The 15,841-nt window shown below is 35.0% G+C and overlaps 1 protein-coding gene and 1 pseudogene across 3 annotated transcripts in view; both read right to left on the bottom strand.

Annotated features, from left to right (window-relative positions):
* Nucleotides 1-15,841, bottom strand: part of NDUFA4 (NDUFA4 mitochondrial complex associated) — a 74,359-nt gene that overhangs the window by 11,410 nt on the left and 47,108 nt on the right. The window contains exons 5-6 of one of the 3 annotated variants that reach the window (XM_054692392.1): nt 10,880-10,915; nt 8,196-8,213 (exon numbers count right to left, since the gene is read on the bottom strand). The exons of 1 other annotated variant lie outside the window; for it this stretch is intronic. In XM_054692392.1, coding sequence (XP_054548367.1) covers nt 8,211-8,213; nt 10,880-10,915 — 39 coding nt within the window. In that variant the 3' untranslated portion in view covers nt 8,196-8,210. Of the gene's footprint in view, nt 1-8,195; nt 8,214-10,879; nt 10,916-15,841 lie in introns of those variants that run through there. One more of the 3 variants, XM_054692394.1, reaches the window with a different exon arrangement.
* On the bottom strand, nt 362-2,369 carry LOC119247032 (heat shock cognate 71 kDa protein-like; annotated as a pseudogene).

Consider the following 15,841-nt stretch of genomic DNA (forward strand, 5'->3'; position numbering starts at 1 on the left):
GAAAATGCATACATTGTACAAAAATGAAAAATGATGTAAAAATATATTAAATAATTAAAAATGAATAAAATTAAAATAAAAAAAGAAACCACAAGTCCACAAAACTTAAAATAAAAGTTTTCCCTTCTGCTTAGAATAGTTTATTATTTTGTATTATTTTAGCATCACAGATAATTGTCTATCTCAAAGGCACTTACAATATTTAAATCTAGGATATTTCTGAGATGTCTGTTCCCAACAAAAAATCAATGCTGTTAAGAAAAATATGTATTCTTTGACAATTTTAAATCATTTTATTTAAGACACTGCATTTTCCACTTACAACACAGTGCTTATAAAGTACAATGTTACATTACTTCCTTTACCTGTGCACATGTGTCACAGTCAATATCAAGAATGTCCAGGCATTACTACAGCAGCTCATCTTTTTACTGCCATAGAATTTGCTACAAATTTGGGCCCTTCAACATTTTGGGTAGAACAATGCTAAATTCTATGCTAAGTTTAACCAATCTCCTCAATGGTGGGCCCTGAGGAGGCACCACCTGATGGAGGGGCTCTACCACCAGGGAGCCCCAGGTATGGCTCCTGTTATGCCACGTCTACTCTGGTAGAGCTTGGTAATGATAGGGTCGCAGATCTTTTCCGGTTCTTTCTGTCAATGTTCAAATTCTCTGTAGCCTGATTCTTATCAAGCCAGCTGACAATCTCATTATACTTATCAAGAATGTCTTCAAGTTTCTCATCATCAACAGTTGCTTTCATGTTGAAGGATTCAAAGGAATTCTTAGACGACACATTGTCCTGCTTCAGTTTTGTACTTAGTTTCCTGAGCCATAGGCTCAATGTCTTTCTTGTTCAAACAGCCCTTTGTAATAGTGATGGTGATCCTGTTCTCTTTTTCCTTTATTCTTATCCACAGCAGAAACACTGAGGATGCCACTGGCATCAATGTGAAAAGTGACCTCAATCTGAGGAATACCATGGGATACAAGGAGGTATGCCTGTGAGTTCAAACTTGCCAAGCACACTACTATCCTTGGTCACAGCACACTCACATTGATAAACTGGAAAGAGCACACCAGGTTGGTTGTCAGAAGGTGGTGAAGTTCTGTTTCTGCTTGGCAGGAATGGGAGTATTGTGCTTGATGAGGATGGTCATGACACCAGCAGTTTTGATGGAAGGGAAAAAGAAGTAATACCTGATGGTCTCATTCATAGCAGGAATCTAGAAAACTTAAATAAGGGACCAGGGAAATGAATAACTATAAGAAAGTGAAAATCAAAATCAACAAAAACTATGAACTAGAGACACTCTATGGGGGGTCGGGGGCGGGGAGGGGAGGGATTGGGGTCAAATAAGGGGGTTGCAATTGTATGGGGAATATAAAAATAAAATTTATTTTAAAAAAAAGAAAAAAGTAATATCTAAGAGCAGCACATCTTGAACATTTTCAGACTTGTCTCTAGATAGAATGGCTGCCTGGACAGCTCCACCACATACAATGACTTCATCAAAGTTGATGATTTTATTCAGCTCTTTTCCATGGAAGACGTTTGATAGAAGTTTCTGAACTGGGGGATTCAGGTAGAACCACCTACCAGGAAAATAATATGGATCTGGGACTTGTCTAACTTGGTATTCACAGAGCTTTCTCTACCAGATCCAGGGGGCTACAAAACAAGTAAATTTTCAAATTTTCAAATCAGACATAACCTCTAAGTAGTGAAGGTATAGCAGTCACCTCCTCATAGAGTGAATCAATCTCAATATTGGCCTGGGTGCTGGAAAAGAGAGTATGCTTAGCACATTTGCAAGCAATATGAAGGCAATGGACAGCCCTCTTGCTCTCACTGATGTCCATCTTATGTTTACACTTGAACTCTACAATAAAATGGATGACCATTCAATTGTCAAAGTCTTTTCCACTTACGTGGGTGTCTCTAGCTGTAAATTTGACCTCAAGATTCTATCTTCAATAGTGAGGACTGATGCATCAAAAATGCCACCTCCTACACCAAAGAGCAACACATTCCTTCAACTCCAACCTTATTTGTCTAAGTCATAGGCAATAGTTGGCTCACTAATGATTATAAATACATTGAGATCAGCAATAGTTCCAGCAACTTTGGTAGCCTGACTGAGAGTCATTAAAGCAAGTAGGTATTGTGACAGAAGCATTGGTAACAGCCTTCCCAAGGTAGGCTTGTGCAATTTTCTTCACTTTTGTCAAAACCAGAGATGACATTTCCTCTGGATGTAAAATTGTGTCTCTCCCTTATATTCTACTTGGACTTTGGGCCTGTGTACATCATTCACCATCATGAAGGGCCAATGCTTCATAACAGATTAAACATTAGCATCATTAAATGTATGTTCAAGCAGGCATTGTCCTGCTTGAGTTTTGTACTTCTTTGTCGTTGAAAACTGTGTTGGTAGGGTTCATTGCTACTTGATTCTTTGAAGTATCACAAATCAATCATTTGGTATCAGTAGAGGTGAAATAGGTTGGGATGCTTCAGTTTCCCTGATCACTGGAAATCATTTCCACTTTTCCCTCTTGGAAGACACCCACACAAGAATAGGAGGCAACAATATCAATGCCAGTGCAGGTCCTTTGACATGGTTACCTGACTATAGGCCCAACTCGGCTTATAAAGAAAATAGTATTCTGCAGAGTTGCCACCGAGTTCAATGAGTAAAAAATAATATTTTAAAGATAAACTAATGTGAGGAATTTTAATAGGTGATGCACTAAATGTATATATTGTACACTTTAAAGTAAAATAAGCTACAAAGATGATAAAATATTAATACAGCTAGACTAGGAGATAGTCACAGAAGATGAATAAAGTTTCATTTCAGTTTGCTACCATTTCAAAGCAGTGAATTGTATTCTATAATATTAAATGAAAAACTCCCCTTTGCCACATTACTGGTTTCAAACCAATGTTCTATTTTAGACCACTCTGTACGTGTACATATATATGATACACAAACACACATATATACATATTTTCCATTAAGATAATAACACATGTGATCAGGAATATGTAGTCAATTATCTTTCCTTCTTTCTCCACCATACATTTTATTCTCCTTTGTCACAGATTTCCAGAAAGGAATGAAAATAAAACCTAAAATTTTCAATTAATTTTCAGATAATTTTTAGCTATTGTCTGTTAAAGTTTGTTGCATTTCACTTATATTTGTACCAGTTCCAATATTTCTAGCTTTATTTCAAGGAATGAAATTTTTCAAACAATAATCCATTTTTTAGAGATAAAAAAGACAGTTGGAATTAAGCTGGCAATGTCTATAAGAATAAGAAAAAGGACTTTGTCTTTTCAGGTTACCTGCATTATTGCCAAATTGATTATTTAAAAGAAAGATAAGTAAGTCTGTAGTTAGGTGAATGATGGCGATTTAGATATTCAAATCCATTTTATTTTGGTCACTTTCCTCAACAACAGCTTAACTAGTCCTGCAGCAATCCATATTGATGAGGGCTAAATTAATAAATCAACTAGGTTCCAATCCATTTTTTTCATCAATATAGCCAAAAGGAGTATGAATGAAAAATTGAAAAAGATAAAAAGAATAGCTTCAGTTTTACTTCTTTTTTGTTTCTATTCACTTGTGATAAAGATTCTTGGGAGAAAACTTTATGAAGAAAAGAAATAGTTGTGAGTCATAATTCATTTCATGTTTTTCAAAGGAAAGAAATTTACTAATAATCAACATTAGTGATATAGTCTATATGGATAGTTATCCTGTCCAAAAAGAAACTGCCCCTCCAACCCCATAACCTACCCTCACATCCACATTAAAACAAATTCCTCCAACATGAAAAAAAGAGTAGTTTGATATCACTTAGAAACTGCTGAACTTGCTATTGATATACTGGCTTGCTGGTTTTATTCTTCAACTAAAAAAGAATTAGAATTTCTTGCAGAGTTCCCACATACTGTTAGCCCTCAAAACACACTTGTGTATGCACACGCATGCATCCACAACTTTTAAGCACTCTACTTGCTCAAAGTGAACATGGAAAACACTAAGCAGATTACCATGAAGTAGACTCTCAGCATATACACTCTCTAGCCTCCTTTCATTCATTCTAAAATATAAAAGCTTCTTCAAATATTTCTTGGCTATATGTCAGGCATTGGACAAGGTATTTGAACCCATTGGTGAATGTTTTCTGAATCCCTTGCTTTACTTAATGGATGGTGTGAACTTCACAATCCTCTTTCTTTGCCCTGTAAACTGCACATTATGGACAACTTCACAGTTTTAGCTCTCATACTATATTTTCCTTGATCCAATTTTACTTTGCATATATCCAAATAAAACACAATCTCTAAGTGGGGATTTTAATTAAACTTTCACCAGAAGACAGGCAGAAGTTGTATTACAGTCACAGAGAAAAAAATTCATAGTCCATCAAATCCTAATCACTCTATTCTCCTCACCCTGACATTCATAATCACTCAGATGATATAACCTACCCAGCATGCTAAAAAGCTTCCACTAAATAAAGTTCCACAGGTTAGCCAAATCCCAAATATATTTTCATTCTTCTAAAAAGTTTCAATCCTCTACCTACATCCATGTATCAATTCTATGTCTACATATATCACATTTCTTCTCATTTGAGCCCCTGCCACTGAACTAACGGCTCATGCAGTCTTCTCAGCATATCATTTACCTGAGTAAATGTACCCATGGCCATAAAGCCTTAATTTAGAAAAAGTGTCACACCTGGATTCTTGATAGCATACAGTATGCCCAAGCTACAAACAGCAGGGCTCTGCTTTGCTGGTCACCCTTAAACCATCTCCAAAACAGAACTCCAAGCTGGGATACTGAACTCAAAATCACTTGGTTCCATTTCCCAACAAACTAGGGCTGCTTACAGGCAACCCTATGACTACCTGTAGAGCCTCCGGTCCACATAATCCCTGCTGTATAAATACATCTATTCTCCTTCCAGCCATACTTTTTCTCAATCCAAAACCAACAAGTCTTCCTTGAGCTGCATGTTCAGGACCTTCTCGGAGTTATTAGGTCAGAATATGGAGAAATAAAATCTGGACAGGTGAATGAAATAAGTCAGAAGCATGCTACCTACTTGTCTACACAAACAATTTCTACTCATTTTTTCAAGAGCCTTAAAATATGAATATATATAGATAAGTTAATGTTAATTGCTGTTATTATTGTTACAAATATTATTTCTATTTGTTCCTTTGTCAACTATGGGAAAAGAGAGCCAAATCAAGTTACTCCTTCAAAACAGGCACTTGCACTAAGAGCAAAGTGGAGGCAAGGACTATCCTCGCCAAGGACAAGCTTTAATTGATGATGGCTGCAGCACTAATGAGGCTGCCTCCCATTGCTATGGCTCCTGTTCCTAAGTATCCCTCAGAGGGGCAGCAATAGAGAGAGACAGAAAAGACCCTCTCTTTTGCCAGAACCTCTCATGTGGCAACATCAATAATCAGAGCAGCACTTGTCCTCTGTCTTTAATTCCATGTTGTTAGTTTATACCATGTTTAAGGAATCAAAATCTCCAGGGAAATATCATTTAATAAAACAACAAGAGAATAAACAAGAGTTACCCTAAGGAGGTTCTTATCGTAGGTGATCTCTGTATATTGTTAGGAAAAACTAGAGATGTGTAAAAAAATTGTCCAAGGCTTAAGAAAAATAAATTTTTCAATGATAAATTTAACAGTTGTAGATAAAAATATTTCTGTATAATTTCAACTTTCCATGTGAACAAGATATTTTAAAGGGGTTTTAATTTCCACAAAAGATATGAGGGACATAAAGTTTTATACTTGAATAGAAGAGAAGAAAAGTAAGGTAATTCACTCCCAATAAACTTCAAATATCCAGATAGCTGAGATGACATTTTTGTTTCTTGGCTATCTAGATTGGTTATTTGAACTGTCTGTTTCATTAAAAAGTAACAGCTGCAATTGAGTGTTTCCCATATGCCACAGAGTGCCAAGTACTTTAGGTGATTTGCCTTATTTATTAGTCACAACTTGCTGGATAGGTACAATTGCAAATGGGAACATTGAGGAAAAGAAAAAGAAAGTAAGTTTACCAAGGTCACATATCTAGCACATGATTGAACTAGTATTCAACCCATGTGTTCTTAAACTGCCTCTTTTTATCAAAACCTTACTATCTTCTTCTAATTTACATGAAGAAATAGTGAACCAAATAATTAGTTAAGAGTAGAAGATTAAAGATTTAGAGGGAAACTCCGCAGTATTACTTCATACTTTAAAATGAAATTGAGACAAATTAGTGCATATTTCAACATCGCACAATTTTACTCTGTCTTTTATAATCACTATTCCACTCATGCTCCAAAATCTGCTATTGAGACGTGTCAATTTTACTTCCAAAAAATTCTGACTCAGTCCACTATTCTCCAGCTCCACAGACATCACTTCAGTCTCAGTCATTGTCATCTCTTTCCTGGATTAGTGCAATAGCTTCCTGCTTTATAGTCTTTCTATTATATTCCTCAAATTTCCCTGAAATATAATCCCTCTACTTAAAGGTTTATTTTTATAGAATTTAAATGTGACTGTGTCCTTCTCATGCTCAAAACCTTTCAGTGACATTACACTGCTCTCAGAACACAGGGAAACTCGAACATAACCCACAAAGTCCTCCATAATCTGGCCACTATCTATTCAACCTCAACTCATACTATTTGCCCCCTTCCTCACTGTACTTTAACCACTCTGGCGTTTTTGTTCTTTTAAGGTAAGTTCTGCTCCACCTCAAGCTCTTGCATTTATTTTTTCTGAAAATGTTATTCATTTGACCTTTTACATAGATGACTGGCTCTATCACATCCATTAGGGATGAGCTCAAAGTCACCACCCCAGAGATTTTTTCCACAACCACTTGTCTAAAGTGGTGCACACAGGCACAACTCCACACCTACCTTGCACATTAATATCTATCACAATCTGCTCTTTCTTTCCATTAAGATATTTACCACAGTGTGTAGCTATTTCTGCTTTTTCCACTAAAATGTAAATTCAAGTGGAGGGACTACTCTCTCATATTTTTTAGTCCCCCTGCTCAGCTGAGATCTGATAAAGAGTAGAAATTCAATAAACATTTGTGAGCAAATAAATGAACAAGCTTCTCAAATTTCCTGTCCTGTTGCTTTTAAAATAATTCTCTTAGATAACCATAAGATAAAGGGACTAATTACTAGGACAGGCTAAAGGAAAATCTGAACATATAAACATATACAACAAAGGAAGCTGAAAGTATGTCCATAATACATATACCATCAACTTAATCATAAAACTGATGGAAAGAATGGCAAAAACTTTGGAAAGGCATACTATTCTTTATAATTCATAAATGTATGCAATAGTCACATTTTCTAAGTAATTTAAAATTAGAAATAAAAGTTGAAAGTTTTTAAAGCAGCCTAACATAACCTTGCTCTTCTACATGCTTTTGTTTGTTTGTTTTTTAAAAAACAAACCAATTAACTTAGAGAATTGCAATTCACTTAGTTTTCATACAACTTGAAAAGAAACTTTCCACCAATGCGTGGAATGGTTGTAAAAATTTTCATCAAATCACAATCTGCAAGATACTTTCAGGATAGGTTAGACATGCATATACATCTTTGGTAATCTGTGTCAGCAAATTTTTTTCATTGCCTGTGGGCAAATTTATTGTCTGTCTCAAAGATTGGAAGGTAACCATATTTTGTATGCCAAGAATAAAGACAAGGAAAATTCTAAAGCATGAAATATGATAGGAAAAGAGCTCAAAGAGAAATGTAAAGAAAACTAGTCCAGTGATACCCAAATTTCAAGGTCTAGTGAGTCTCCTGTAAAAAGTCACCAGTTGGCAATTTCTGCCTAAATTATTATTGCCTATAATCTAAGACCCTTCTGGGTTTTTTGGCTTAATGCAACATTTGTTGATTATCTACAATATGCAAATGATGCATCTGATTAAAAGCTGAATAACACTGAAATAAGACTCCTGTTTTTTAACTGATTATTATCTACCAAATTACACGTTTATAAGCAACGCTTTTAACTTAAATACCTCTTCCTCACAGTAGAAGGTCCCCGTTGGTTTCAATGGTTTCATACATCAATAATTTTTCAGAGTAACACTTTATTTCTATATTTCCGGGATCCTGTCACTGCAAAACACAAAAAATACAAATATTGCAATTCATTCTTTTTTGTACATTGCACATAAATTTAAATATAGTGCAACTTGATACCTGACATGGACAATGAGTTTATACACTGAAAATATAAGCCAAAAGTGACCTTATTCTGAGGTTCTGACTCTGTCAAAATCCAGAGACTTGGGGCCTCCCTGGTGGCGCAAGGGGTTAAGACGCAACTTATGAAGCTGTCCACAGCCTCTGCAGCACAAGTTTGATCCCCAGTCAGCCAGGGAGCAACCCACAGGGCGCAGAAGACCTCTCCTGACTCACCCGCTGCTCCCCTCAGCAGGGTATGTTGGTCAATCTGCCTGTTCTTCTTCCTACTTTGTCTCTGGTGAATCCTCTCACCCCCTACACCTCTGACCTATACCCCAGCTCTTGTATGCATAAATAAATATTTTTTTTAAAAAAAATCCAGAGACTTGGGTACAAGTACAAATGATAGATTTATACCCTCAGGAAATAAGAGTGGTTCAAAGTGCTAACAACACACAAAGTGTAACCACAATATCATCTACTACTCATCTATTATATTACTTGACTTCATAAGAGTTTTAACTGGTACAGAATATTACTTTTAACATTAATTTTAATGGAAAACTTAATATCTTAAAAAAAGTAATGTCAAAAATAATGGTAGATAAAAGCTGAATTTTATTCATTAAGAGACATACTAAATATCTAACCTTGTTTGTATTAGGCATCCTTGACTGGTTTTTCTTTACTGAGACATTTGCAAACCATTTACTTAAGAAACACCCATGCAGGCAAACTATAACAATGAGAAATGCATAATGTAATAGATGACTTCTGCTTAATAAAACTTATACCTCTTTACCAAGAATGGCTTGCCTGCTTTTTATTTTATTTTATAAAAATTTGCTATATTCAGTGGAGTACAGTGAAGTGGAGACACCAGGATCCTTTTTAAACGTAAGATAATACTGTGTCTGTTACCTTTACCTTTTATGAGTTGCCTGCTCTCCCATATTTGGCAAGACAAATAGAATTACATACTGTGAGTGACTCAGAACAGAACTTCACTATCAATCATCTGCCTGGCTCTGCACAAAGTCTGTAGGGCATTCAGGACATTTTGCTGCCTATGAATATTTTAGACAAGAAGAATCCCTGAAAGCTTCCTGATGGATTAATACAAGAAAGGAGGGCGATTTCATGTTTTATAGCTATTTGCTGAAGTACTAAGGCCATTACTACACTCCAATGAAAAGATGCCTCTTTAAACAGAAAGAAGGAGCCCTGTGGAAGAGTTGGGACTCCTTTTATCATAAACTGATTTTAAGTAATGATATATAATATATAAATATTGTATGCACTCTTCTGCAGAAAATGAAATGCTGTACTTGTGCCAACACCATTACACCTAGCAATAACTGTAGGAAAAAAGAAAAAGAAAAATGAAGAAAATATTTTTAAGACATTCAAAGAAGAAGTTTGTTTACATACTACTATAGATTTACTAATGAAATAAATAGAGATTTATTAGTTTCTCTATCATTTTATTGTGGAGTCACACCCATGAATAAACAACGGAGTACCAGCAGCAGTTAACAACTTCTCAAATGATGCTTATACTTTATTTTAAAGGTATCAGAAAATTTAGAAAACACAGGAAAAAAAGGAATAAAATATTTACTTGTGGACCCGCAACTATTTGTTTTAAACCACTTCCTTATAGTTTTTAATGTATTTTTATATGCAGTTTTCTATATCTTACTTTTCCACTAATATTTAAAGATTTTCACATATTATTATAAACTCTTCATAATCATTTCAATAGCTTCATAATATTCCACTAAGAATACATAACAAAGTTAATTAACTTTTTTTCATGCCTGATGCTTAAAATGTTCTCAATGTTCACTCAAATTATTTCACATGATTGTTCATATATATTTTCCTTATTTTTGATTCCTTGAAGTTCTTTATTTCTAAATTAAACAATATCTCTTTCATCTAGACTCCCCAATGACAACATAGATATTTTTGTGTCTCTTCTATTACTAATGAGAGTATATAGTAAGTTCACATATAAACTGAGGACTACTAACTATAGTATGCTTTACAATTTATTGACATTCTTACAAATACTCTGGGATATATAGCTATTTCATTTTTTTCAAATTCATTAAATTGTAGGTGAGTTCAAGTGCCCTAATCAAGTTCAGTCATTTAAGCTGTCACACTGATATTTTATCCCATGATTTCCCAACTTCAAAGGCTACCATCTTCTTAACCATATTGTGCTGAATGGGTACTAGGAGGCTGTATTGTGTATCTGTTACAAGTATGAGCATTTGACTTCAAGAGCTCTGACTGAGAACCTACTTCTGCCATTCATTTATTCTCTCTGTGATCTTATACAAAGTACTTACTCCTCTGTGCCTCCGTTTTCTAATCCCTTAAACTGATGATGATAAAAAAAAAATATTAAACTTAACAAAGATTTATTTTAAGAATTAAGGTTAAAAATCCAGTTTATTAAATACATAATTAAAATCTGCATTAGAGTTTCAAATGTTAGCTTAAACTTTCCACAATTTAAAAAATATAAATTTTAATTGATAGATTATCTGTATTTCTGCACTCTCAAATAGAAAACACATACTTACATCTCCATTAAGAGTAATTATAAAGCAAAGCCATACCTAAAAAAAAAAAAAAAGCAATGTAGAAAGTATAAAGTAGATTATTTAATCAATCCATATTCAGACATATTGGTTATATTTGTTGAAGATTCAAATTAACTGATCTAGCTACACCTCCAACAAATATGTACTGTAAAATGCATTTAATACATTTTAGATAATATGATTACTACCTACTCTAATACTACATCTTCACATGACCTTGCACAAGGTTTTCAGCATAATCAATTTCTAAAATAGTAGTTAAGGAATGATTATAATTTTAGTTGTACTCAGAATGCACTAGAATGAGAGCACTAAAAAACTCAAGAAAATTTTTTAAAATTTAGGTTGCATGCCAGTAATGGAAATCAGATTTGTTTATACCTAGATGTCTTACATATTCAAAAACTAATCACTAATGCATAACAAAAAATTGATTTTAAAAAAAAACAGATAAAAGAACAAGATTCAGCATGAAAAATTAAATCTGTCAAGGTCGACCAGAATAAAGACCCACCTGGGTGTTGGATCTTACACAATCAGGGAAAGAGGTAAGCAAGTAGAATCCAAGAAGAAGTTGGAGGAGCAGAGAGTGACCAGCTAGCTAATCTGAGAAATCAAGCACATGGAAACACTGCAATGGCACAGTGAAAAGGAAGTTCAAGAAGAGAGGTGGGGAAGTGTGCTTCTGTGCAGCTACCACTTCTGTGAGTCTGTTGCAAAGATTTTGGGAGTGGACCAGGAGCCATTATGGGCCATCAGGGTCAGCACACAACAAGAAAAACTAAACATAGAGCAAGGACTTGTTGAACCTGATGACATATGTGCATCTGTTGATTAATGCATCTAACCACATCCACCTTCTTAAAATAATGGTCACTTCTTTACCTCTGTTTCCAAATCTCACAGTAAGTGCTTTTTTAGGCAACACTGACCTAAAATCAAACAGGGAGAAATGTCCTAATACACATGGTTCCAGCAAAAGTATAAACTATCACACAAGTTCAGATTAAATAGACAGGTTATTAGTACTGAAACATGGCACACTTCTTCAAACAACAGTTTTGTTATCATAGGCAAAGCATCAAGATGATAGTATCAAGGAATATTGCAATATTAACAGGGGAAAAAAAACATGAGAGACAAAATGATATCATGCAAGTAAAATTGTCTAATTTTAAAGAGAAAGATCTAATAAGAGAACTCTTCTCAATTTAATAAGAAATCATTTTCTACTTTATCATCACCACCATTAAACAAGTTTCAACTTAAATCTTGTACTCATCTATTATAGTTTATCATGATAATGAAGGATATTTTTCAAGTTTTTTTTTTAAATTTTTGAAGGAAAAAATAAAACTTAGAATACCTAAAACATAAAAAGGAAGAAGGCAAGAGAAGTGCTAAATGACTGCACTCCATCAATCTGAATGGGACTGATGGAATGTGAAATAAGTTCTAGGGCAAAAACATGCCATGGAACAATAGGAAATGTCAGGTATTATTTATTTGTTTAGCATTATAAGGCACAGGTAGGAAAAGAGAAATAGAAAAAAAAAAAGGTTTTCCTTAAATAAAATGTCTAAAACATTTTGGGAAGTAAAATGTGCCCTACATACCTCAAATAAAGAAAATGTAAGACCCCTGTTGTTTTGGGAAAAAAAATATACTTTTCTAGAAAACAAATTATAATGGTTAGTGGGGCTAGTTTACAAATGCAAATTAAAATGATACAAATAAGCTAGTTATAGAAAACTTTGATCAAAATAAGAAAGAAAATTTTTATCTGAATTATTCTAATTCATTGTCAAAGAAATTTCAAAATTCAATTAAAAATATTTATTATTCCTTGGGCCTCCCTGGTGGCACAGTCTCAGTGCTATTGACACTAGAATCTGAGATCCATCCCCAACCAGGGAGCTAACCCACATGGTGCAGCAGACCTCTCCTGTTTCGCTCCTGCTCCCCTTAGCAGTGTATTTCAGTAATTCCACCTGCTCTGCTCCATATTGTCTCTGGTGAATCCTCTCATCCCCCAGCACCTCTGGCCTACACCCACTTCTTCTACACAGAAGTAAATAAAATCTTTTTTTAAAAAAGTTATTATTCCATATGTGGTACTGTTATATAAAGTACTAATTATATATAGATGAATAAAATATGTAAGTGGGAATCTGTCATTTGGGTTAGGCATCTAACCCAATCTGAACTGCTTTCTAGTTTGTATGCAGTGGCTCCATTTTATTATCTTGATGGAAGGCTAAAAGCTTCCACCCCCACAAGAATGGAAAATATTAGACACATTGCCAGTCATTCTTGCAAGCAGAAGAATAATATTGTGGCCTAGCACTTTACAATTAAAGACAATCATTTTTGACTGACTCATCCACACTGTCAATAGACATAGTAGGGTAAAGGAGAATACAAAGTTAAGGCACAAGAATGACTTGTGTACCAACTGTGGTGAAGTTGAGGTATTGACACAAGAAGCAGCAGTTCAGGTGTAGCAGCTGGTGTTCTGCATTGTAATCCATGGTTTCCTCATCACAACAGTTCTAATGTGGGATTTGGAGCTTTGTTCCTAGAAATGTTTTCCCAAGCCTCATTGTCTAGTCTTCCATAAAACTAGTATATTTCCCCAATACTTTTCAATAAACTACTTGCTGCTTAATTGGAGTCAGCAGCTGCTGCCTGAAAATAGCTATGAGTGACACATTTTTTCCTAACCTCAAAGACTTCATAGTCTCAAAAGAAATACTAAATGATTACTAAAATAAAAGGCATTAACATGGTATATCTAAATATCAATCAACATCTCCACTGTGAGATTTCAAAGACACTTCATATATAGAATGTCCAAAACTAGAACAAAAATTGAACCTTCTGTCACTTTTCTCAGAACAGCCCCGTTTCCTCCACTCTCCAGCCCCTGGTAGCCACCATTCAACACTGTTTCTCTGAGTTTGACTATTTTAGATACCGCACATAAGTGAATTTATAAAATATTTGTCCAGTGCTGTCCAACACAGTGCCTATAATTAAGATATTGTTCACTATAATTTTAGAAAATAGTTCTCAAGGGCCTCCCTGGTGGCACAGGGGTTAAAGTCTCAGTGCTATCAAACTATTACTAGCCACTTTGGCATGAGTTCAATCCCCTGCCAAGGAGCTAACCCATATGGTGCAACAAACCTCTCCTCTCTCACCTGTTGCTCCCCTCAGCAGTGTATTTCAGTAGATCTTCCTGTTCTGCTCCCCACTCTGTCTCTGGTGAATCCTCTCAACCCTCCACACCTCTGGCCTACACCCCAGTTCTTTTTTTTTTTTTTTAAGATTTATTTATTTATTTATTTATACAAGCACTGGGCACAGTCAGAAGCATGGGAGGCTGAGAGAATTCACCAGAGCCAGAGCGGGGAGCGGATCAGGCAGACTGACGAAATACACTACTGAGGGGAGCAGTGGGCACAGCAGGAGAGGTCTGTCACGCCATGTGGGACCCTTGCCGGGGGCCGGAGATCGAACCGGCCTGCAGAGGCTGCAGGCAGCTTCTCAGCCCAGCGCTCAACCACTGAGCCACCAGGGGAGGCCCTACACCCCAGTTCTTATATGCATAAATAATAATTTTTTAAAAATTTAAAAAGCGAAAATAGTTCTAAAGTTAAGTATCTTGTCACAAAGGGGCAAGTGAAAACTTGGAGGTGACAAATAATGTTTATTTCCTTGATTTTATGATGGTTTTACAGGTACATGCATATGTTCAAAATTGTATATATTAAATATATGCATAAAATTGTATATATTAAATATATGCAGGTTTTTGTATATATTGCACTCCACTAAAGCTGTCAAAATTTTTTTTAATATAAAAGAACTTTAATAGGTTAAGTGTGCAAAGAAAGAGAGAAAGAAAGGATATTAGTTTCCAAGTAAAACACCCCAAGTTACCCATCAGTAAATGTCCAGCCAAAAAATGGTTGGCATGAAGCAGGGCCTCTAAGGCCCAAAAGTTTAATATGACTTTAAGGCATCTTCTATCAGGGAACATAGGAAGTGGGAAAAGGAGCAAAATAACAGTATAAATCAATATAAAGATTTTTTTTAAAGATCTGGTGATTACCCAGACTGTTGGTGGGGTGGGTACAGGAAATTGATTCTCATAGAATCTTTTGATTATATCTGCTGAAGTATTGCATCCATATCAACCTATAATTGCAGTTGACAAACTAGCTTAGTTTCCACATGAATGTTGGTTGACATTTCCTTTTACATTGACAAGTGAAATAAAATAACAAAGGTTTATGTCAGAACTTCAATAATTCAATAATGTTAAGAAATTCCATAATAATTGCATATTGTAAGAGTATTTCCTATTTTTGCACTAGTCACAATTTTTAATTATTTTATTTTATATATATTTTTTAATTTTATATATTTTTACATCACCATTCATTTTTGCACAATGTATGCATTTTCATCTTGGGTATAGTCCCCATACAATTTCCACCCTTGTTTTGATCCTACTCCCTACTCCTCCCCCACCCCCTGTAGTGTATCTCTGGTTTATAGTTGCTTGTTGATTTTGATTTTTACTTTATTATAATTAGTCTTTTTCCTGGTCCCTTATTTACGTTTTCTAAATTCCTGCTATGAGTGAGACCATCTGGTATTTTTCTTTTTCTTTCTGGCCTATTTCACTGAGCATGATCCCTTCCAGCTCCATCCATGTTGCTGAAAATTGCATGAGTTTATCTTTTTTGATTGCTGAGTAATATTCCATTGTGTATATGGTCCAACCACAATGGAGAGCTGTGTGGAGATTCTCAACCTGATAAAGAAGGAGTTTCCATATGATCCAGCAATTCCACTCCTAGGTATTTACCCAAAGGACACAAAAATTAATTCAAAAGGGCATCTGCACCCCTATGTTTATAGCAGCACTGT

Source organism: Talpa occidentalis, unplaced genomic scaffold (genome assembly GCF_014898055.3).
Source record: "Talpa occidentalis isolate TD23 unplaced genomic scaffold, MPIMG_talOcc4v2.1, whole genome shotgun sequence".
Classification (NCBI taxonomy): domain Eukaryota; kingdom Metazoa; phylum Chordata; class Mammalia; order Eulipotyphla; family Talpidae; genus Talpa; species Talpa occidentalis.